At 43.0% G+C, this 23,798-nt stretch overlaps 1 protein-coding gene and 1 long non-coding RNA gene across 2 annotated transcripts in view; one reads left to right on the top strand and one right to left on the bottom strand.

Annotated features, from left to right (window-relative positions):
• The window catches only part of LOC141571101 (uncharacterized), a 53,983-nt gene that overhangs the window by 12,039 nt on the left and 18,146 nt on the right, over positions 1-23,798 (bottom strand). The gene's annotated exons all lie outside the window — the stretch shown is intronic.
• Positions 7,620-13,420, top strand: LOC109434741 (spermatogenesis-associated protein 31A6). Its single transcript, XM_074331480.1, has 2 exons — positions 7,620-7,635; positions 8,723-13,420. Exons 1-2 carry the CDS (start codon positions 7,620-7,622, stop codon positions 12,757-12,759), a joined length of 4,053 nt encoding a protein of 1,350 aa, XP_074187581.1. The 3' UTR covers positions 12,760-13,420.

Below are 23,798 nucleotides of genomic sequence, written 5' to 3'. Positions count from 1 at the left end.
AGCAGCAGTTCAGCTCAAGGTGCCGTGTTCAATCTTAGCTGCAGGGGGTGGAGCCCACCATTCCTTCAGGCAACTGGACCTGGAGCTGAGCTGCGCCCTCCATAACCAAGATTGAAGGGACAACAACTTGACTTGGAAAAAGTCCTGGAAGTACACACTGTTCCCCAATAAAGTCCTGTTACCTTCCCCAATAAAATCTTTAAAAAAAATAAAAAATAAAAAAAAAAGGAAGGAAGGAAGGAAGGAAGAAAGAAAAAGAAAATAAGGCCTCAAAGTTTCATTTCACATAAATCCATTTGAAAACATTTCTAGGAGAAATGCTCAAGTAGGTGGAAAAATAAACCTAGGAAAATAGTATTAAGTTTGTGAGAAAAAGGATTGATGTTAACGACATTTATTATATCCTAAAATGTAAACGAAAGTGTAGCTTATCCGAAATAACCCAAAAGTAAAGCTCCAGAAAATATCCCCTTGAAAAAGGGCTATTGTAATGGAGAAGGCAAAATCAGAGTCAGAGAAGGCAAGAGCCCTTGCTTGGATTGTTGAGATGATATTAATATTGACACACATAGAAACTGAAGAGGAAATTGACATAATTGATGATAAAAAACCATTACAATATTAAAAATTTCCAAATCTCTAACAAACAGAACATTTGATCTATAAAGTGAAAGATGCAAAGTGTGTGTGTGTGGGGGGGGAAGAAACAATAAAGAAAGTATAGAAAATAAAGGATAAAATAAGGTGGCAGAAACAAATTATTATAGAACAGTAATTAAATAAACCAAGGTAAAGATTCTCAGATAAGATTTTTTAATGTCAAAACAAAAAAACAAAAAAAACAAAAAAAACAACACAACAACTCATCAAACAAAACATATTAAAAATAATGGAGAAAATGTAGAGGGCAAATATGAATACAAGAAAGACCTAAGCCCAATTTTTGATATGGTTGAATTCCAGGTATGAATTTTTTTATTAGTTTCAGGCATACAAAACAATGTAATAGTTAGACATTTACACCTCTCACAAAGTGATAACCCTCCTCCAATCTATTACCCGTCTAACATCGTATACAGCTGTTACAATTCCATTGACTTTATTCCCTATGCTGTACTCCACATCCTGTGATTATATATATATATATTAAATTACAGTTGACATTCGGTATTACTCAGCTTCAGCTTCAGGTGTACAGTGCAGTGGTCAGGCATCTACACAGTCCATGAATTGGTCTCCCTAATAAGACAAGTGCCCATCTGACACCCTACAAAATCTCATTGATTATATTCCCCAAACTATCTTTCATATCCCAGTGGCAATATTGTGACTACCAATTTGTGCTTTCTAATCTGCTCACGTTCTCCCCTATCCCCACCCTCCTCCCAACTAACAACCATCAGTTTTTCCTCTATATCTCTGAGACTATTTCTGTTTAGTTTGTTCATTTATTGAGTTCTTTAGTTTCCACATGTAAGTGAGATCATATGGTATTTGTCTTTCTCTGTCTGACTTATTTCACTTAGCATAATGTTCTCTAGGTCCATCCATATCATTGCAAATGGTAAGATTTCATTCGTCTTTATGGCCAAGTAATATTCCATTGTATAAATGTACCAGTTTCTTTCTTTCTTTCTTTTTTATTAGTTTCAGATATACAAAACAATGTAATAGTTAGACATTTATCATTTATACCCCTCACAAAGTGATAACTCCCGTCCCCCAATCTACTACCCCTCTGACATCACATATAGCCGTTACATTTCTACTCTCTCTATTCTTAATGCTGTGCTCCACTTCTTGTGAATATATATGTAAATATATGTATATATGTACTTGACATTCATTATTATTCAGCTTCAGCTTTAGGTGTACAGTGCAGTGATCAGGCATCTACACCATCCCTGAAGTGGTCTCCCTAATAAGACAAGCATCCATTGGATACCCTACAAAATCTTTACAACATTATTGATTATATTCCTCAAATTGACTTTTGTATCCCTATTACAATCTTGTGATTACTGATTGTGCTTTCTAAGGGGTCACCTTCTCCCTTATCCCCACGTCCCTCCCATCTAGCAACCCTCAGTTTTTCCTCTATATCTCTGAGACTGTTTCTGATTAGTTCATTTGTTTATTCTTCTCTTTAGATTCCACATATAAGTGAGATCACATGGTATTTGTCTTTCTCTGTCTGACTTATTTCCCTTAGCATAATGTTCTCTAGGTCCATCCATATCGTTGCAAATGGTAAGATTTCTTTCTTCTTTATGGTTGCATAATACTCCACTGTATAAATGTACCACAGTTTCTTAATCCAGTCATCTACCAATGGCCATTTTGGTTGTTTCCATGTCTTGGTTATTGTGTATAGTGCTGCAATAAACGTAGGGGTGCATAAATTTTTCGAATTAGAGTTTTGGATTTCTCTGGATAGATACCTAGGCGTGGAATTGCTGGGTCATAATGTAGTTCCATTTTCAGTTTTTTGAGATACCTCCATACTGATTTCCACAGTGGCTGCACCAATCTGCAATCTCACCAATAGTGCACAAAGGTTCCCTTTTCTCCACAACCTCACCAGCACTTGTTTGTTGATTTATTGATGCTAGCCATTCTGACCGGAGTGAAGTGGTATCTCACTGTGGTTTTTATTTGCATTTCTATAATGATTAGTGAGGTTGAGCATTTTTTTCATATGTCTGTTGGCCATCTGTATGTCCTCTTTAGAGAAATGTCTCTTCATGTCATCTGCCCATTTTTTAATTTGGTTGTTTGTTTTTTTGGTGTTGAGTTGAATGAGTGTTTTATAAATTTTGGATATTAACCCCTGATCAGATGTATCGTTGACAAATATCTTCTCCCATTCAGTAGGATGTCTTTTTGTTTTACTGATGGTTTCTTTTGCTGTGAAAAAGCTTTTTAGTTTGATGTCATCACATATGTTATTTTTTTCTTTTTCTTCCCTTGCCCGAGAGGATACATCAGTAAAAATATTATTACTCAGGATAATGACTGCAAATTTACTTCCTATATTTTCGTCTAGGAATTTTATGGTTTCAGATCTTACATTTAAGTGTTTAATCCATTTTGAATTTGTTCTCGTATATGGGGTAAGGAGATGGTCCAGCTTCATTATTTTGCATGCATCAGTCCAGTTTTCCCAGCACCATTTATTGACTAGACTGTCTTTATCCCAGTGTGAATTCTTGCTTCCATTGTCATAGAGTAAATGACCATATAGCAATGGATTTATTTCTGGGCTCTCTATCCTGTTCTATTGATCTATGTGTCTGTTTTTATGCCAGTACCATGCTGTTTTGATTACTATAGCCCTGAAGTATGATTTAATGTCAGGTAGTGTGATATCTCCCACTTCATTCTTTGTTATTTCTCAAGATTGCTGTGGCTATTTGGGGTCTTTTATGGTTCCACATACATTTTAGGATTATATCACATTGTGGAATTGCATACCTGAAACCTATGTAACTTTACTAACAATTGTCACCTCAATAAATTTTAATTAAGAAAAATTAGGATTATATGTTTTACTTCTGTGAAAAATGTCATTGGTAGTTTGATAGGAATTGCATTGAATCTATATATTGCCTTAGCTAGTATTGACATTTTAACTATATTAATTCTTCCTATCTATGAGCATGGTATGTGTTTCCATTTATTTGTATCTTCTTTGATTTCTCTCTTCAGTGTCTTATAATTTTCTGAGTACAGGTTTTTAGTTCTTTGGTTAAATTTATTTCTAAGTATTCTATTGTTTTTGAAGCTATTGCAAATGGAATTGTTTTCTTGATTTCTCCTTCTAATAGTTTATTATTGGTGTGTACAAATGCAACAGTTTTCTGAGTATTAATTTTGTATCCTGCTACTTTACTAAATTTATCAGTTTTAATAGTTTTTGGTGGTGTCTTTGGGGTTCTTTCTATATAGTATCATGTCACCTATATAATGACAATTTTACTTCCTCCTTTCCAATTTGGATGCCTTTTGTTTCTTTTTCTTGTCTGATTGCTGTGGCTAGAACTTCCAGAACTATGGTGAATAAAAGTGGTGAAAGTGAGCAATCATGTTCATGATCTTAAAGGGGAAAGTTTTAGCTTTTCCCAATTGAGTATGATATTAACTGTTGGTTTATCATATATGGCCTTTATTATGTAGAGATATGATCCCTCTATTCTCTCTTTGCTAAGAGTTTTTATCATAAATTGTTGCTGGATTTTGTCAAATGCTTTTTCTGCATCTATTGATATGACCATATGATTTTTATTTTCATTTTGTTAATGTGGTGTTTCACATTAATTGATTTGTGGATATTGAACCAACTTTGCATACCAGGAATGAATCCCACTTGATCATGGTGTATGATCTTTTCAATGTATTGTTGTATCCAGTTTGCTAATATTTGGTTAAGGATTTTCGCATCTATGTTCATTAGGGATATTGGTCTGTAGTTTTCTCTTTTTTGTAATGTCTTTGTCTGATTTTAGAATCAGAGTAATAGTGGCCTCGTAAAGTATTCTTGGGAGCCGTCCCTCATTCTGGATTTTTTGAATAGCTTAAGAATAGGTGTTACTTCTTTTTTGAATATTTGGCAAAATTCACCTGTGAAGCCATCTGGTCCAGAACTTTTCTTTGTTGGGAGCTTGTTGATTACTGATTCAATATCACTGGTAGTAATCAGTCTGTTCAGATTTTCTGTTTCTTCCTGATTTAGTCTTGGAAGATTGTATGTTTCTAAAAATTTATCCATTTCTTCCAGATTGTCTAATTAGTTGGCATATAGTTGTTTGTAGTATTTTCTTAAAATTTTTTGTATTTCTGTGGTATCTGTTGTCATTTCTCCTCTTTCATTTCTGATTTTATTAATTTGGGTCCTCTCTTTTTCTTGGTGAGTCTGGCTAAAGGTTTGTCAATTTTGTTTACCTTTTCAAAAAACAAACAAAAACCAGCTCTTGGTTTCATTGATCTTTAGTACTGTTTATTTGGTCTCTATTTCATTTATTTCCGCTCTGATCTTTATTATTTCCTTCCTGGTACTCCCTTTGGGCTTATATTTCTGTTCTTTTTGCAATTCCCTTAGGTGTAAAGATAGACTGTTGATTTGAGCAGGTACCAATATTTTAGAGGAGGAAAAGACAGCAAATCGAAGAAGCAACAGCAGATGCAGATATCCTCTGCATTTTTGTCATGAATGTCCTTGTTCATGACAAAACAGTCAAATAAACTCAAATGCGCTCGTTCCTCCTAAAGCTGTATAAAAACATTATGACCAGCAAGCAGGAGACACACACTACTTTTAACCACACCTGGAGTGTGAAGACAATTTCACCATGTGAATCCCTCAGTGAATCTAGATTACTGCTGAGGGGCTGTGAATGGGACCATAAGGGAACTCTGTATGGGACTCAAAGCTCTTTCTATATGGGTCAGGCTGGACTGGAGGCTCCAGGGGTCTGAAGGGGAAAGCGGGGGAAGGTAAGGCACGGCACATTCAGAAAAACAAATACATACAGAACACTCTAGGGATATGTGAAGAGGCTGCTCAAGAACTAAATCAGACCCAGGCTTCGACTCCTAGTCTCACGCTCCATCCTACACACCTCAAGGGTGACATTAGCTCACCCTAACCCATTCCTGGCTTCTCAGAGTAGCACACGTGTACATGTCTGAATGTTTGTGTCTCTCCCCAAAGTTGTATTGTTGAAATCCTAATTCCTAATGATGATAGGAGGTGGGGCCACTGGGTGGTGCTTATAAGTCCTCATTAATGGGATTGGCCTTATAAAAGAGGCTGCCGAGAGATCCCTAACCCCCTCCCACTATGTGAGGACACCGTGAGAAGTCTCTGGCTATGAACCAGGAAAAGGGCTCTCACCAGAAGGTGACCGTGCTGGTGCCATGATCTGGGACTTTCCAGCCTCTCAAACTGTGGGAAGTAAATTCCTATTGTTTTGTTTTTTTTAATCTACCCTAGTCTGCGGTGTTTTGTTATAGCAGCCCTAACGGACTAAGACAACATGTTTCAAAACTTATGTGGAGAGTGAGAACTATATTTTGGCAAATAAGCAGTTGTGTAAAAACACATATGAAAAACATTTAAGTAGAATATTGTGGATTCTTCGATTTAAAAATACTGAATTGATCTGTGAAAAGACGAGTGTCTGTGTGTGTGTATGTGTGTGTGTGTGTGTGTGTGTGTGTGTGTGTGTACATGTCCCAAAAGTCCTTGGCAATTTAAAGCTTTACTAACTCCAGAATTATGCTACAAATTTATAAAATTATATTTAAAGGTTTCACTATGTATACTTCTTTCATAGATTTATAAATTTTGAATAACAAATTATTTTATTATTTGATGTGTGGGTCCCTGTGATTGAAAATGTGACAAAATAAACACTCTTCAACATTCACAAATTAAGTGAATATAAAAGTTCTGTGCCTGAGTTTATGCAAGACATTCCCTTCAAAAACTAATGAAGGGAAGCTGGAGTTGAGAACAGAGAAAACAGAGTAAAAGTCCCTGGAAAATAGCCGAAATTTCAGAATCAACTTCAGATTTTCAAAGATTATGAAATTGGTGGGCTTCTAGGCAAAACCTTTGAGGGAGAAGGGAACAGGATGACATCTGAGTTCCAGAAGAAATTAATAGAAAATGGGCTAAGGTCTCTCTGACAAGTGAGAGTAGAGCTGGAATGAGAGCTCTAGAAGGCCCAGGGGCGAGCAGGGGTATGTGGGGCTGGATGGTGGGGGAAGGGCGGTGGTTCAGCCTCCGCCTCTTACTGTCCCCTCCCCCTTCAGCATCCTTTGTGACAACATCACAGCTCTCTGATGTGCGCCTAAGGTTCTTCCCCAAGTGAACCGCCAGTGTTCAGTTGCCTGAGGCAGCACAGTGATTCAGATGATGGAGAATCCTCTCCTTTCTCTGAGATGTTTTATTGATACATGGCTAAGCTCCAGTTTCACTCCCTGTGTGACTGATGCCATCTTCACCTTCCTGTGTGGAGTGGGGCTATTCCTCCTGTCACTGACATTCTTCAAGAGTAAACTATTCTTACCACCACCAAAGAAACGAAACATCAAGAAGGTAAGGAACCCTTGGACCAGGCCCAACAGAGATTACATTTTTCTCATTCCTATTTCCATTTTTTCCAAATCACCCAGAGAGACTCCTGAGGTGGGAATTCTCAGGAAAGAAGAGAACGTCATCCTTCTAGGAACACCCAGGAGGAGGTGGGGCAGGGGTGAGAGCGGGCATAAGAATTTCTATCTGAGACCTCAGACCAGGAGCCCAGGTGTGGTGCAGGGCTCCAGGGCACAGTCCCAGGTGCAATGACCAGTGGCCGAGGACTGGATACTGAGTTGGATCTCTGTGTGGGGACAGGCCCCCAGGCACTGGTTCACCAGCTGCATTCCCATGGCTGGTGTCTCGGGGTTGCTTCTCGTCCTGTGTCGGGGCTGATCCCAGGGCAGTGGGAGACCTTGCGGGCCTCTGAGCAGAGGCTGCAGTGGGGCTCTGGCCTCGGGCAGCAGAGTCCTACCTGATGGAGCTCACATGGGCCTGGAGGTTTGAGAAGGTGTATTAATTGAGTACAGGAAGAGCGATGGAAGAAAGCCATGGTGGGTCTCACATAGAGAATACTTTCTAGTACCCTTCAAATATTTTACCTACTTTAAAAATAAGTAAAAAGAGGAAAAGCCAGGAAGTCTTATTAGTTAAATGTAGAAAGTCCTGCTCATGAACACTGAGCATCAGGCTGCAGCTTGTCTAGAGAAGAGAGTGAGAATGGGGTCCCAGCCACTCATAGTTTGTTGTCTCTCAGCATGCAGTGGAGCGGAGGCGGAGGAGCAGGAAGAAAAGCAGAGATTTGACAGGTGAGCTTCTGCCCCTCAGCCCTGTCCCCCACAGATCACCCCACCTGTCCTGTCCCTGAGGGCCCAGCTCCAGGGCTCCCAGAATCCAGCGGCAGAGCTGTCACTCAGGAAACAGAGCCCTTAGGGAGGCTCCTGGGAAGCAGATCAGAACCCGGATCCTTCCCAGATCCCATGCTCAGAATGAAGCATTGAGCACCGGGAAACGGGGGTTGCCATGTGGGATGTTTGGGCTGTCGGAAGCCAATACTGCCTGATGGGTAGGTGGGACCTCCGGGTTTAACTGTGGGCACGTTGTGTCCTGTGCTCAGATTAGACTGTGAGTTGTTGCCTGCCCTTCCTTTCACATAGGGCAGCTGCGAGGGTCTCATAGTTAGTGGATGTGGAAGCCCTTTGTAAATGACAAAGCTCTTGAGCCTGCCATCACTGTTAGGGACCATGTGTCCCGGGCCCTGATGCTTGGGCTCCACAGTCCACTCTCCCAGGCATGTCTCCTAAAGGGTCATTGCACTCAGCCTCCTATAAGAGCTCCAGGCCCTGCCTTCACCACATGACCCAGTCTCCTGATTTCCATCCAGCGTGCAGAAATTGTCTGCATGAACTGCATGAAGCTCAGCGCCTGATTTCTCTTCTGCGAAGGTAAAGTATCTTCCAATTCTCTCTTGGGTCCTCTCCACTTCTGAGCCCATGATGTGACCCCGGGGCTGCAGGCCACATTGGACTGACCTTGGGGGGAGAGGGGACATAGGGATGAGGTGTGGCTACAGCCCTGGAGTGAGGGACAGCAGGGGCACTGTGAAGTCAGGGTGGGGGCCATGGAGACCCTGAACCCGAGGCGCTCACCCTGCCCGGTCTTCCCGGCCCTCCTGGCCCCACCTGCCCCTGGCTGCAGCCTGTGCCTCTGTCTCCTGCAGCCACCTGGGGAGGCATCCGGACAAGGGCAGTTTTTACCAGGGCTCATGTCAAGACCCTCCTGGTAAGGTGTGCAAAGCAGCTCCTGAGGGAACCCACAGACCCTGCAGGGAGCCTGTGGAAGATGCTCCTCCTTCCATGTCCCCGTTGGCTTCCTCACCTGCTCTGACTGAACACCCCCTACCTCTGGCCTTCGCCCACTCACCAAGCCCGATAACCTCCTCTGTTTCTGTTCCCGTCCACTCATCCCTGAGTGCCCTTCAGCCCCCAGAGCCTTTCCTGCCCCTTTTTTTACCCCGGCCACGTGTACATTCCCCTTCTGCCTCATGCCTGCCTGCTTCAGAGGCCCGCCCTCCACTTCCAACAGCCTCCTCTGAGCCCCTACCAGCAGAATCTGCTCTGACTCTTCCTCAGTGTGACTTGATGGCACTGCCAGTAGGTAACGTCCCTCAGAGCTCATCTCCACACACACCTTGGTCGGCTTCTCCTGTCCCACGCCCGACCATGTCAGGCCTTGGTCGCACAAGCTGTCACATTTCGACCCTGTCTTGGTGGCAGGCGGCCGCCCAAGCCTTGTGCCTCTCAACCGCAACAGAGTGTGAGACCCAGCAAGAGCACCGGTCCCACCACCCACAAGAGGCCTTGCTCGGGGGACACCCCTCAGACAGACAGGTAGAGGCTGGTAGCCCCTCTTTGTTCAGCTCTGGTGATCAGAATGTCCTGGACATACAAGTCACAAAGAGAATCAAGGTAAAGCTTTGGAAGGAAACCGAAAAAGACGGATCTTGTCCAAAACAAAGGAGCCCAGACTACCACCTGAATTCTGTGGGGAATATGTTGAAATCACTGGGTGCTGAGCAGGCCACGAAAATTCCCCAACAACCCTGGAGCCTAAAAAGCAAACCAGAGCAACTGCCTGGTACCCAGCATCTCTCAAACCCCAAGGTCTTGGGGGACTGTCTACAGCAGGAATATAACCAGCTTTTCTGGGGTCTCCCCTCTCTGCACAGTGAATCTCTGGTGGCTACTGCCTGGATCTCTGAGACGCCATCAGCACTACAGTCTCCGTCTTTCTTATTCAATGGAATCTTGAATGCCTGCCCAATTCAGCTGCAGGCTACAGCATCTCCACAGCTTTCCCATTCCCAGGCCCTGTCCCACCTGGACTTGCAATCTCAACCCCCGGTTCCATCCATCCTGCAATTCCAGGCCTCATCTCTGGCTCAGGTCCAGACCCAGGCACATCTCCAGTCCTCTCTACCAATCCTTTCATCGTCATCTCCACCCCAGATCGGGGCCTGTGGAGTATCTTGCCCAACAGCCCAGAATAAAACACACTCTGTCATGCCAACTGAGATTCAACATCCAGAACGGCCCTCGTTGCAGGAGCCACTGGAAAGTGGGCAGGCCTTATCCTCTGTAGACAAAAGACCTCAGGAAGTTTTTAGTACCTTCATGCCCCACATTACCAAGGACAATCCGGGGGTCTCCATCCTTCCTGAGAATTTTCCCATCAGTCCTGAGCTCCGGAACCAACTGGAGCAACACATACAGAAGTATCTTATCCAACACCACTGGGAGCTGCCCCGCAAGGTCCAAGAGTCCCTAGAACTAGGGCAGCTTCAGGGCAAATTACCAGGGAGGCGTCAGGCACAGGACGCGCATGGGCCCTCAGGGCCCTCCTCGTTCACAGGTGAAAGCAGCAAGGATGCACAGAAGATGGAGTTCCAGCTAAGCCAGGACATGGGCAAGGAACAGGGGCATATACTGGGGAACGTCCCAGAGGACTTCTCCAGGGGCTCAGAAGCCTCGCTAGTGACATTTCCTAGGGCAGACTCTGAGGACTCAGAAAGTGACTTGATGTTTTTGAGAAGTGACTCAGGAAGTGATGTGCTGAGGAGCTTAGACAAAAATCGAGAAAGCCTCCTGAAAGGCCATTTGGGCAGGAAGTTGAGGCAGATCAGCGAGGGTTTCATCCCTGTGAGTGTGCGTCGATCCTGGCTTGCTGTCAACCACGCTTCTGCCAAGTCTGACACTCACATGGAAACCAGAAGCCTGGGCATCTTGAAGGGCTGGGAACCCTCGGTGAACACCACCCACAGGGTTTCCTTCCTCAATATGGACACTCGAGAGCTCCTGGAAGCACATATCAGAAGGTTTTGGGTGAGGCACAGGTGGGGCCTACCCCTCAAGGTCCTCAAGTTCATCAGTGTCTTTAAGATGAAAAAGGCTCAACCCTCGCCCACTCAGCAGTTCACCTTTCCCTTCTCAGCCTCCTGTGTATCTGGGGCCCATACCATCGTCAAGTTTGCTCAGTTCCTGGGCAAAGCACCTCAGGCCCATCCAGGAGAGAAGATTCTAACAGAAGCGTCGGGTCCCAACCTGGTGAGGCCGCTCATTGGCCCCTCACCTGTGTGCGAGGAAACGCAGAGTGTGGGTGGAGGGACCCCACTTACTGATGGCAATGGGCCCTCAAAGACCTCTCTGCCTAGACAGGAAGCCAGGCCACCTTCTCAGTCCCTCACAATCACCTGGCAGAGTGGGACGGTGGAGTGGACTGAGAGGGGCAGCCTGAAGCCCAGTTCAAGTTTGCCAATGGCTAGGAATCAGCCAAACGGGAAGAACGGGGGTCGAGCGCCGCGAGACCCCTGCCATAGGGTAACGATGAAGGAGATGAACTTAGGGTCCCAATCTGACAGTGCCAAAGTGGCCAGCGAGGCAGTGGAGGCCAAGTTGTCCCCTGCTCTTCACCCAGAGTCTAGAGTCATCTTGGGAGCCAATGCGCCGACAAACCCCCAAAACATAAATGCACATTTGAGGAGTTTAGGGGCTCCAGGGACCAGCAAAAGTGTCCCGTTCCCGAGAATGTCTGTTCTCCAGGATCCGGGAGAGCCATGCCTTCACAGAGAGGTTGTTAGTGAATATCAGCCCAACATGAGGTTAGAGTCAGAGAACCAGCCTCAAGATTGTGCCACATACAAACACGTTACTCCCAACAACTTGGCTTCTCAGGTGCCCCACTGCCATCCTCAGAAAGTGCCCACTGCAGACAGGGTAGCTTCCCAGATGCGATGTGGCCTCATGGAAGCCCAAAGGGGCAGCCGAGAGTGGCAGGAGCTCAGGATCTCAAAACACCAAGACTTTTGGAAAAATTGGAGCAAGATGATTGCCCCTACCTACAAGAGAGAGGACGGCAGGGGGCCTAACTCAGGAAAACATGCAGAACGGCTTAAAAAGGTGGGGACCTCTCAAGCCAAAAGTACAAGCCCCTCTGCCCAGGTCAAGCGAACAATAGCCTCTGTTGACAGGAAATACCTCCATTGGCTGCCAAAGAAAAACGACGGCCCTCCACACAGCTGCTTCGGGAGCAGAATGAGGACCATGTTCCAGAAGATTTTCCCCCATAAAAACCTTAAAGGTCAGGATGCTCTGCAAAAATGCACGCCCAAATCAGCCACTGCCCAGCGCCAAGGACCAGACAAAAGCCGATCTATTGTGGACGGCGAGACTCCGGAGGCTCAAGCGCTCATGACAGCTATGGGACAGATTCTAGAGCAGAAAATGGCCATTCACCATGAACGTCATGCGAAGAATTTAAATCAGCACAAAGAGGAATGCCGAGCCCCAGTATGTGGGTGTTTCTGCTACCACAGGCTTCCCTTCTACCCAGAGCAAGGGAGACTGAGGAGTCATACGGCCTGCAGTCACCAGGCCAACTCCAGTGACCAGAGTTGTCTCATCAGGGACAGACACGTCAGACACTGGCAGTCCTTGAAAAGTGTCCAATTCCACAATGAGCAGATGGGCCTCAGTCACTTCTTATCCCTGTCCCCCAAGAAGACTTGGTCTCCAGTCAGTCCCTGTCACTACGGGCCAAGAGTGCCAGGTGCTCCAGGCCACCATCGACACTGCCCAGGGATTTCTCATTTCCGGGTAGGTGTCTTGCCTGGACATTCATAACATGATTAGCTAGACATGCCTAGTGGAAAAACATGTCAAAGAACAAAGATCAGTCCATGTAGAGAAAACGTTTTTCTCATTAGCACACTGAAGATACTTAATGTTCCCCAATATATGTTATTTTTCCTCATAAGAAGGTGGTGTCGTGGCTTCTGTCTGTGCTGGGCTCGGTATGTGTTTTGGCCTCTAGAAAAAGAGGGAAATGGAGGGAGGCTAACCTTGGCCTTGTAAACTCATTTCTTATCCTGAGTCCCTTCATTGCACCTTATGTTTCCACAATACTGTCATTACACAAACAACAAAAACAACCCTAAAGTGAGATGAGAAAAACCCATGAAGTCCCCATCCCAGGATCTGCTTCCTCCTGTCTTTCTCCTGCTTCCATTTTGTGTTCCACTTTATGCTGCTGTGGGGATACGTTTACAGGCACATCACAGGGCTGGACATTCCCACTCAGGCTCCAGGAAGGGTGAGAGTCATGTGGATGGTAATTGGGGTAGGGGACTGCTGGGCCCTGAGTTTAGAAGCAAGAGAATCTTGCCCCTGGATCTCTTGGTAGGAAGTAGATAAGAGTTGCCCTTAAGGCCCTTCTCTCCGTGAAGAAGTCTGGAATGGAGTTGGCCCGGAAACCCCTCTTCACTTAGCCTGAATGAAATGTGCAGCTCACCCTCCCCTACCCCTCAGCGCCCAGAGAGGATGGCTCTTTCTGCTCTGTGTGTGCAGGTGGGGGCGTCAGGGAGGCTGATGAGGCTGTGTTCATGTCTGCCCCAAATGAATGAATGGCCATGGTCAAGAGTCACCTGCCTTCCCCTCCGTTAACCCCAGAGGAGTTGGGGAAGAACGGGATGGGATGTGACCGTGTGGTACATACCTCATGGTCAGATACTGTGACCCTGGGGTGGGATGTGGGTGAATTGAAAAGTTTGGACCCAGGGAATGAGGCAAAGTGGAACAAGGGTGACCATAAATGTGCAGTGACCAAAGAGCCCTGATGACCCATCACCACCTACAGGCCTGGGAGGAGGGAAGGGCCTCACCCAGGTCACCACGTACTCCATCTCCGAGACTGCAGACCTAGAGAAGCCACCTACATCTAGGGCCAAATTGGTAGAAGTAAAGCAAATCAGGGAGGGTTCATGTCTTCACAACAGTTAATAAACCTGCACGTCCTCACCTCCTGAATCTAGAGAGGAGACTGAACAACAGGTGGAAAAGCCCGGACTAGAGAACTTAGGGTGTCACTCCCAGTCATGTGACCTTTCCATAAACACATGGCCCAAGGACAGCTCCAGGGGAGAGACAGGGACATAAAAGGCCAAGAGAATGGCTTGTCGTCATATGCTAAGTCTTTCCAGGCTCCACTCTGGTTTATCCCAGAGGTCAGCAGCAGAAGAGGACATCAGGTAGTATTTGTCACATGGGATGGTGGGAGTCACCTGTCCAGAATAGGGGCGCAGTTCAGGTGTAGTCCCTGCCTGCTCTGCTCGCAGCACAGATTGCTTCCTCCCCATCCCCCGACCGCACAGGAAGCAGGGAGACCAGGAGCAATTTCTCTAGAGTGATTTTGCGCTATATGACACACAGCACACAGGGGACCAGCTCCAGGGCTGTCCTTACAGTGGTGACAGTCCTGCTCTAGGAGGGGCCCTGTCAGATGACAGCAAGCTTGGCCCTTCCCCCATGCCTGTCAAGACCCCAACATGTGGGACCAAGTGGGGTTGGAGGGGCACAATTAGCTCAGGCCTGCTCATGCCACAGGTTCTCCCTGGAGCCAAGTCCTGCCTCTGGGCTCCAATCCTGAGTGGCCTCCAGGGCAGGCACAGCAGTGATAGCATAGCTGGGACCTGTGTGAGGGGTGGGACTCAGGTCAGAGAGGGCCCCGGGCCTCAGCATCTCAGGAGAGGATGGCACAGAGCAGGGGACCTGAGCCTGGCTTCTGCGGGGTCCTCTCAGGGGACCGAGAGCTGAGTTCTGGCAGTGGGGGGAGCTGGATGTGGTCCCCACGCTCCTGTCAGTAGAAGTGTCACAGATTGACTGGGACGCTGAGGAAAAAGAATCAGGAAGGAGCAAGTCCCTCAGACCATCTGCTGCTCAGTCTTCCATAAGGTACAGTGAGGGCAACTATCGAGAGACCCACACGGGGAGCTCTCACACAGACATGACAGACAGAGACACCTCCCAACAGGGACACACAGAGACCACCAGAGACACCTCCCCACAGAGATCTCTCACACAGAGGTGACACACGACACCTGATACTCTCAATAGACACAAAACACAGACACCTCACAAAGACATTTCCCAGCAGACACCTCTCACACACACCTTCCACAGAGACCTCATGTTGCCACACAGAGATCACATGCTAAGATCCCACACAGATTTCACAGAGACTTCCTATAGAGACTGACATTTCATAGAGACATCCCAAAGATACCTCCCACACAGACCTCACCCAGAGACAACCCATGTGGCCTCACAGAGACCTCACATAGAAACCTCACAGATTTCATCTAGAGACCGCACACAGAGACTTCTCACTGCCCCACAGAGCCTGCACACAGACCTTACACAGATACCCTACAGTGACTCGGCACAAAGACCTCCCAGAGACCTCACATCCGTTCTTCAGGATCCTGAGCATCACCCACTGACAAGTTCTTCCGAGTAAACATGAAATCACTTAGCCACCTGGCAGCACAAGAGAGGAATCTTCATGTGCCCCCTTGAAATCCTCAAGACACTCATTGTCAGCATTACACTTAGTGGGGTTCCCTGCTTGGGGAAATGCAGGGGATTTTTGTTTTTGTAATGTCATTGCCTCTGAACAAACAAATTATAAATTCCATGTGTAGATTTACAAAATTAATTGTTCTACAGGTTTTCATAAGCTTGAGAATAACAAATTTTAAACACTCAGTCTCCAAGGAGAGAAAATATTTTATAATTATCACACAGCCAAATGGTATCACTGTCGCGTTTTTCATTTCGTTGGGGACAAGATTTGAACTTAAGGGAGGGCTCACTTGTTTACTTTTGAAATATGATAATGACATTAACAAATGGACTCTAGGAATGAAATAAACCAGGAAAGAGGCCTCTGGACTTAACACTTGCCTCCCCAAGGGCTAGGTTACTAGCACAGTATTTAAAACATAACAGCTTGCATCACATTTGTGTGTTTGTTTTATTTTTTAACAAGCTCACAATCATGTGAGGATTTTTCACAAAAAGTCAAATTGTTGGCAATATTCCTGTTATATTATGAGGCAAAATTAGCTTCTTATTATTATTCCTTGAAAGGTTATCATGCCCTCAGGTGATGCTATTACTCGTTTCCAGGAACAACACAGTCCTCATGTTTAGCTAACATACTAAAAAGGACAGGCTATGAGTAATGCTATGAAATGCACTTTTTCTAAGATAGCTGGGATCCATTTTGTGTTCATTACAGAACTAAAAAAGGATGCATTGTTTAAAATGATTTTGAAGTATTACAAAACATATCACTTAGTCTATGCTTGAGCTACCTACAGCCTACTAAAATTACCGAGGAAGGACTATTTTAACTTCTGAATTATAGACAGTGTATATTTACTCAACATTTGTATTATAATAATGAATAATGAAAGGCCCCATTTATTACATAGCCAGCAACTTCCAAAAGAGGCACTTACATGAGACTACGTATCGCTCACTCTTAATAAGCAACCTGTGTGCCCTGCCTTGGTAAAATCTATTTTAATGACAACTATCAAGCATGTATCACTGGGTAAGTATCGCAGATTACCCATCGGGATGATAGCATCACAGTCCTTTCTCTGAGAGGAGCAGGGCAGGCACGAGCACTCTTTTGGACTGTTGATTTCAACAAGACATTCACTTGTTCTTTGGAATTGCTTTGAACATTTGTCATATCAATCCTCAAGAGTGCAGTACTGGGAAAAACATATTTAAACTAATGAAATGGCTTTTTGTTTCGGGATTTTAAATGGTTTCTCCTAACGAAGATAATGAATGTCAATTAAGCTCTCCCTACACATTCTAAAACAAAACATAATCACTCTCATTTGATATGCCACTTTCCAAGTATAATGTTTGGATTAAATTAGTCAATATAATTAGACCAGTCCCTGGTATGTGGTAAGTATTACATGTGTGCTCTTAGGTTTACCATCATCATTATTATTATTATAAATAATTTTATGACAAACCAGTAATCAAACGCAAATCGTTTTCTGGAGTTATGAATGCCCTCTCTGTTCGGTAATCGAATATATCTGATGAAATAGTCTCGTTTGTGAACTAAACTGACATTCACGTTTTCTGTTCTCCATAATTAAAACACATGTAACTATCAGTTTTTCTACTCTACTCTCTTAAGATATCATCAAATCATAAAATCATAGAATATGGTCATGGATATCATGTAATGCTCCATCAGATATGTTTTTATAGCACAACCTATGCTGGTAAGTATACTGATCAGAACAAAATGGAATCAACTGCGAAAAGTTCATGCAGGAAAGTATCTTTTTCATGTTGACTACTTTAATTGATTTGAAATAAATTATTATTCTTTAGACTTTTGAATTAAAGTTGCTCAGGGAGGCTAGAAAGAATGGAAACATGGAAAATACCCATAAGAAATAGTTGATTGCTATAACATGTTGAATGTGTTGTTCTTCTCTAGGAATTCATAGTTCAATAACCTGTGCAAAATTGCAATGAACAGTGTGCATTAAGGCAACATTCTCATCAATCATTGCACATCTATCTGTCATACATTGCCTCAAATGATTCGTGTGTCTAATTTTTATTGAATGAACTTGCACTTTTATCCCAGAATAAGAAATCAAGGGGGATCAATCTATTAAAAGGTATAATATTTCCAGACTATGATTATCTGTTTTATTTTTAATAGAAATCACTTAGCACAAATCTTAAAAAGGTTTTTTTTACCATTTATATATGCACAAACAAAATAAATACCAAAAATTAGAAAACAAAAAACAAAACAAAATAACCCAGATACCTTTGTTTTCAAAATATTTTACATTGAAACATTCAGCTGAAAATCAAGTGATTTTTAATCTGTAGATAAAAGACTCTCATATGATATTTAGGATATATTACAAATTTGGATTTAAAATAGATTTTTATTTAACACAGGTCTCACACTGATTCCAATAAAACAGTCACTGTAGAACATGATGTGGAGGGAGGCAATTATGTGATGACTTCTTAATACTTTAAGGGTACAGATCTTTGTCATATCTATCCATCTGCAATGTTAACCTAGACTGATTCCCATTGATAGATTAGAACATTATTTGCAGTTTCGTACACTTTATAATGAACTCTCACAGGAAGGAATTTCGGGAAGTGTCCCACATACAAACAGCTGCACTTTCTGTGGTATTCACACCAAGGGCACAGGTGGGAACACCCAGATCTAGAATGACCCAAGGGCTTCATAGCTTCGGCTGCCTCTCTGAAGTCAGACAAATTCATGCTCATTCCTGGAGCAGAATGAGTCTTTGATTGTGCCCCTGGCCACTTGGATTGTTGTATTTCCCAAATGAGCATAAGTCATCTTCCTTATATCTGCCAGTGGCCTCTCAGCCTGCCGGCTGGTTTCCATGAGCTGTAGTGACCACAAGCACTCTTCCCCAGGGACACACACTCCGTGCTCTGACAGCCACGTTGTCCCACAGAAATGCAAGTATAATTTGGTATCAGGTAGTATGATACCTCCAGCTTTGAAATTCTTTCTCAGGGTTGCCATGGCTATTCAGGATCTTTTATGGGACCATATAAATATTAAGATTATTTGTTCCAGTTCTGTAAAAAATGCCATTGGTATTTCGATAGGGATTTCACTGAATCTATAGATTGCTTTGGGTAGTATGGACATTTTAAGTATATTAATTCTTCCTATCCATGAGCATGATATATGTTTCCATTTATTTTATCTCTTCAATGCCTTATAATTTTTTGAATAGAGGTGTTTTACTTCCTTTGTTAAATGTATTCCTAAGTATTTTTTGATGCAATTGTAAATGGGATTGTTTTCTTAATTTCTCTTTCTCGTAGTTCACTATTGGTGTATAAAAATGCAACCAATTTCTGAATATAAATTTTGTACCCTGTTACTTGACTAAATCAGTTCTAATAGTTTTTTGGTGGAAATTTCGGGTTTCTCTATATATAGTATCATGTCATCTGCAAATAATGACAGTTACTTCTTCCTTTCCAATTTGGATCTTTTGTTTCTTTTTCTTCACCGATTGCTGTGGCTAGGACTTCTAATCCTATGTTGAATAAAAGTCATGATAGTGGGCATCCTTGTCTTCTTCCTGATCTTATGGGGAATCCTTTTAGCTTTTCCCTATTCTGGATGGTATTAGCTGTGGTTTTGTCATACATGGCCTTTATTATGTTGAGATTTGTTTCCTCTATTCCCACTTTGCTGAGTTTTTAATCATAAACGGATGCTAGATTTTGTCAAATGCTTGTCCTGCATCTATTGATATAATCATATAATTTTTGCATTTCATTTTGTTTATGTGGTGTATCATGTTAATTGAATTGCGGATATTGAACCAACCTTGAATCCCAGGAATAAATCACACTTGATCATGGTGTATGATCTTGTATTGCTGAACTGCTAATATTTTGTAGAGGATTTTGCATGTATGTTTATCAGGGTTATTGTCCTATAATTTCCTATTTTTTAATGTCTTTGTCTGGTTTTGGAATCAGGGCAATGGTAGCCTTGTAAAATGAGTTGAGAGCTTTGCCCCCTCTTGAATTTTTTGGAACAGTGTAAGAAGGATTGATGTTAATTCTTCTTTGAATATTTGGTAAACTCCACCTGTGAAGCCATCTGGTCCAGGACTTCTGTTTTTTGGGAGCTTGTTGATTACTGATGCACTATTGTTAGTAGTAATCGGTCAGTTCAAATTTTCTTTCTTCTGATTCAGTCTTGGAAGATTGTTTCTAGGAATTTATCCATTTCTTCCATATTGTCCAATTTGATATACAATTACAATATTTTCTTATAATCCTTTGTATTTCTCTGGTGTCAGTTCTCTTTTATTTCTGATTTTATTTTTTGGGTCCTCTCATTTTTCTCCTTGATGAGTCTGGTAAAGGGTTTATCAAGTTTGTTTATCTTTTCAGAAAAACCATCTCTTGGTTTCATTGATCTTTGTATTTTTTTCAGACTGTTTTGTTTATTTCCTCTGTGATCTTTATAATTTCCTGCCTTCTACTCTCTTTGGGATTTGTTTGCTGTTCTTTTTGCAGTTCCTTTAAATATAAGGTTTGATTGTTTATTTGAGATTTTTCTTGTTTCTTGAGGTAGGCCTGGCTTGCTAAAATTTCCTTCTTAGGACTGCTTTCACTGTGTTCCATAGACTTTCGATTCTGTAGTTTTCATTCTCATTTGTCTTAAGGTATCTTTTGATTTATTTCTTGATCTCATTGTTAACCCAGTCATTCTTTAGTAGCCTGTTATTTAGCCTCCAAGTGTTTGTGTTTTCAGATGTTTTCTTGTAAGTGATTTCTAATTTCACACTATTGTGGTCAGAGAAGATGCTTGATAGAATTTCAATGTTCTTAAATTTACTGAGACTTCTTTTGTTGCATAACATATGGTCTATCTTCAAAAATGTTCCATGTGCACTTGAAAAGAATGTATATTCTGCTGCTTTGGGGTGAAATATCCTAAAAATATCAATTAAATCTATCTAGTGTGTCATTAAGGCCACTGTTTCCTTGTTGATTTTTCTGTCTGGAAGATCTGCCAATTGGTGTCACTGGGGGTGTTAAAGTCCCCTACTATGATTGTATAACTGTTGATTCCTACTTTTATTTCATTCAGTATTTGCTTTATACATTTGGTGCTCCTATGTTGGATGCATAGATGTTTACAAGGGTTATATCCTCTTGTTGTATTTTTTTTAAATCAGGTAATGTCCCTCATTGTCTCTTATTATAGTCTTTGTTTTAAAGTATATTTTGTCTTTTTGTCTGATATAAGTATTTTTATCTCATCTTTCTCTCCCTTTCCATATGCATGAATTATCTTTTTCATCCCTTTACTTTCTGTCTGTATGCGTCTTTCTATCTGAAGTGGGTCTCTTGTGGGCAGCATATGTATGGGTCGCTTTCATTATCCATTCAGCTACCTTATGTCTTTTGATTGGAGCATATAGTTCATTTACAGATGAAGTAATTATTGATAGGTGTGTAGTTATTGCCATTTTGTTATTCATATTTTTTATCTTTTTCCTTTCTTCTTTTTCTTAAAAAGGTCACTTAACATTTTTTACAATATTGGTTTGGTGTTGATGAACTACTTTTGCTTTTTACTGTCTGGGAGACACTTTATCTCTCCTTTGATTCTACAGGCTAGCCTTGCTGGGTAGCATAGTCTTGGTTGTAAGTCCTTGCTTCTTATCACTTTGAATATTTTGTGCCACTCGCGTCTGGCCTGCAAAGTTTCTGTTGAGAAATCAGCTGACACTCTTATGGGAGCTCACTTGTAAGTAATGAGTTGCCTTTCTCTTGCTGCTTTTAGAATTCTGTCTTTAACCTTTTCTGTCTTAAGTATAATGTCTCTTGGTGTGGGCGTTCTTGAGTTAATCTTCCTTAGGACTCTCTGTAGTTCCCAGATTTGTATGTTTAATTTTTTCACCAGGTTAGGAAAGTTTTCAGTCATTATTTCTTGAAAAAGGTCCTCAATCCCTTGCTTTCTCTCTTCTACTTCTGGTACTTCTGTAATGCAAATGTTGTTATGCCTGATGTTGTCCCAAAGTTCTTTTAAACTATCCTTTTTTTTTTTTTTTCATTTTTTCTGCTCCAATTCAATGTTTTCCACGACCTTGTCTTCCAAATCGCTGAAACAACCCTCTGCTTCGTCTAGTCTTCTGGTGATTTCTTCTAGAGCATTCTTCATTTCAGTTATTGTATTTATCATTTCAGATTGGTTCTTGTTTGTAGTTTCTAGATCATGTTTTATGCTTACTATCTCTTTGTTGAAGTTCTTGTTGAGTTCATCTATTTTTCCCTTTAGATCATTGGGCATCCTTATACCTGTTTGGAATTCTGTATCTGGATGCTTGCCTTCATTTTTTTTCCTGGAGTTTTCTCCTTTTTTTTTTTTTTTTCATTTGGGGCATGTTTGTTTCTTCTATTGGCTTTCTCTCTGTGTTTGTTTGTATGTATTACATAAGTATTTTATGTCTCCAAGACTTGGCAAGGTGACTTTCTGTAATGGGTGCCCTGTGGGGCCCAGTGGCTCAGTCTCCCTGGTTACCTGCGCCAGGTGCTCCACGAGTGTCCCTTGCATGTGTTCTGTGTGTCCTCCTGTTATAATTGAGCCATGATTGCTATTGGCACACTAACAGGTAGAATGGACCCTCAGGCTGACTGGCGATGGGTTTTGGCCATGTCCAGAGCTTACGGGGTGCTGTGCAGGGGCCTTACCCTGCAGACTGGGATTCACTCCAGCAAGCCCTCGTGCCTCCTCAGACCAGTCTTCAGGTGGGCGCTTGTGAGGCTAATTGGGTGGTGTTCTGCTCTGGTCTGAAGCTAATATCCAGGTATGTAGGTTTTGAGGCCACTGGTGCAAGCCCAGGTCAGCCACAGCCTGTCACCACCCAGGGATTACCTGGTATGAACTATAAAGCAATCCTTGGTTGGTCACTCCCTGTGCTGGACCTGGAAGCTCATGGGAAGTCACACTATGAACTAAGGATGGCTGCCACAAGTCCTGGGCCTAGGGTAGCTCCACAAAAAGGCTAGGACACCCCAAAGCCTGCTGCCACCTATCAGCTCCTATAAGGCTCACCTGCTGATAGAGCCTAATGCAGTACACAAGCTGAGTGAGGCAGGGCCTCAGGGAGTTACCAGGATGGGACAAATTATGTTCACAGGTTAATGTAGATTCTGGTTTGGTGCCAGTTCTAAGCCTAGAGCTACTCAGAGAAAGTCTCAGAGCACACTGAGGCCAGCTGCCAACCCACCTGGGGCCTAAGAACGCCCAGAGAGGTGTTCAAGAAAGTGCAATGCAGGTGGAGCTGGCTGCTGGTCCAAAAGAGCTTCCTGTCTTACACAAATTTGGTGGGGCAGGATCCCAGTGTCATCAGGGTGGAGCAAGCAGCATTTACCAGGCCAATGCAGATTCAGATTTGGCCATGTGGGGGAGGGCTCAACACAGGAAAGATGGTGCCCACCTGCCAGCTGCACGGGAAAAAGACTCTACACAGGGAAAATGGTGACTATCCCTGCAGTCCTCACTGTGAAGCCACAAAACTCAGTCTCTCCCTATATGTCTCTGACTCCTCCTGAGTTACTGAATGTCTGCCAGTGCTCATGAGGAGTGCCTGCGAGCAAGTTAGTATGTGCACATGCCCTTTAAAAGGACAACTGGGTTTCTCACAGCCTTCTATCTCACCTGGACAGTTGGAAATTCCCAGTTCTTCATAGCCAGATGTTTTAGGGCTCCTTTTCCCGCCACCAGTACACCAAGCTGGGGAGCCCAGTGTGGGACTGGGGTCTCTTGTTCCTCTGAGTGGGACCTCCACGGCCGAGATATCCCTCCCAATTATCAACTGCCACAGGGAGGTGTGGAGCTGGCCCATTTCATGTCTCCACCCCTCCTACCAATCTCTATGTGGCTTCTTCTTTATATCTTGTTATTGGACTTCTCTTCAGCTATACTTCAGATGGTCCTCCAGGTTGATTATTCTAAAATTTAGTGGTAACTTTAACATGGTTATGAGAGGAAGCAAGCACAGCAATGATCTATTCCACTATCTTGAATCCTCCAACCTCCATTGACTGACTTTGAAGATTAAACCAACTTGGCATTCCTAGGATAAACACCACTTGTGTATGTACTAGCTTTTTTAGATATTGGTGTATTTGATTTGCTAAAATTGTGTTAAGAATTTTTCCATTTATATTCATGAGGGGTAGTGGTCTGTAGTTTTAATGTCTTTGGTTTTAGAATCTGCATGTTGGCCTTA

The sequence above is a fragment of the Rhinolophus sinicus genome, linkage group LG04, assembly GCF_036562045.2.
Source record: "Rhinolophus sinicus isolate RSC01 linkage group LG04, ASM3656204v1, whole genome shotgun sequence".
In the NCBI taxonomy this organism is placed as follows: Eukaryota; Metazoa; Chordata; class Mammalia; order Chiroptera; family Rhinolophidae; genus Rhinolophus; species Rhinolophus sinicus.
The sequence above is the reverse complement of the archived record's forward strand: the minus strand, read 5'-3'. Positions and strand labels throughout refer to the sequence as shown.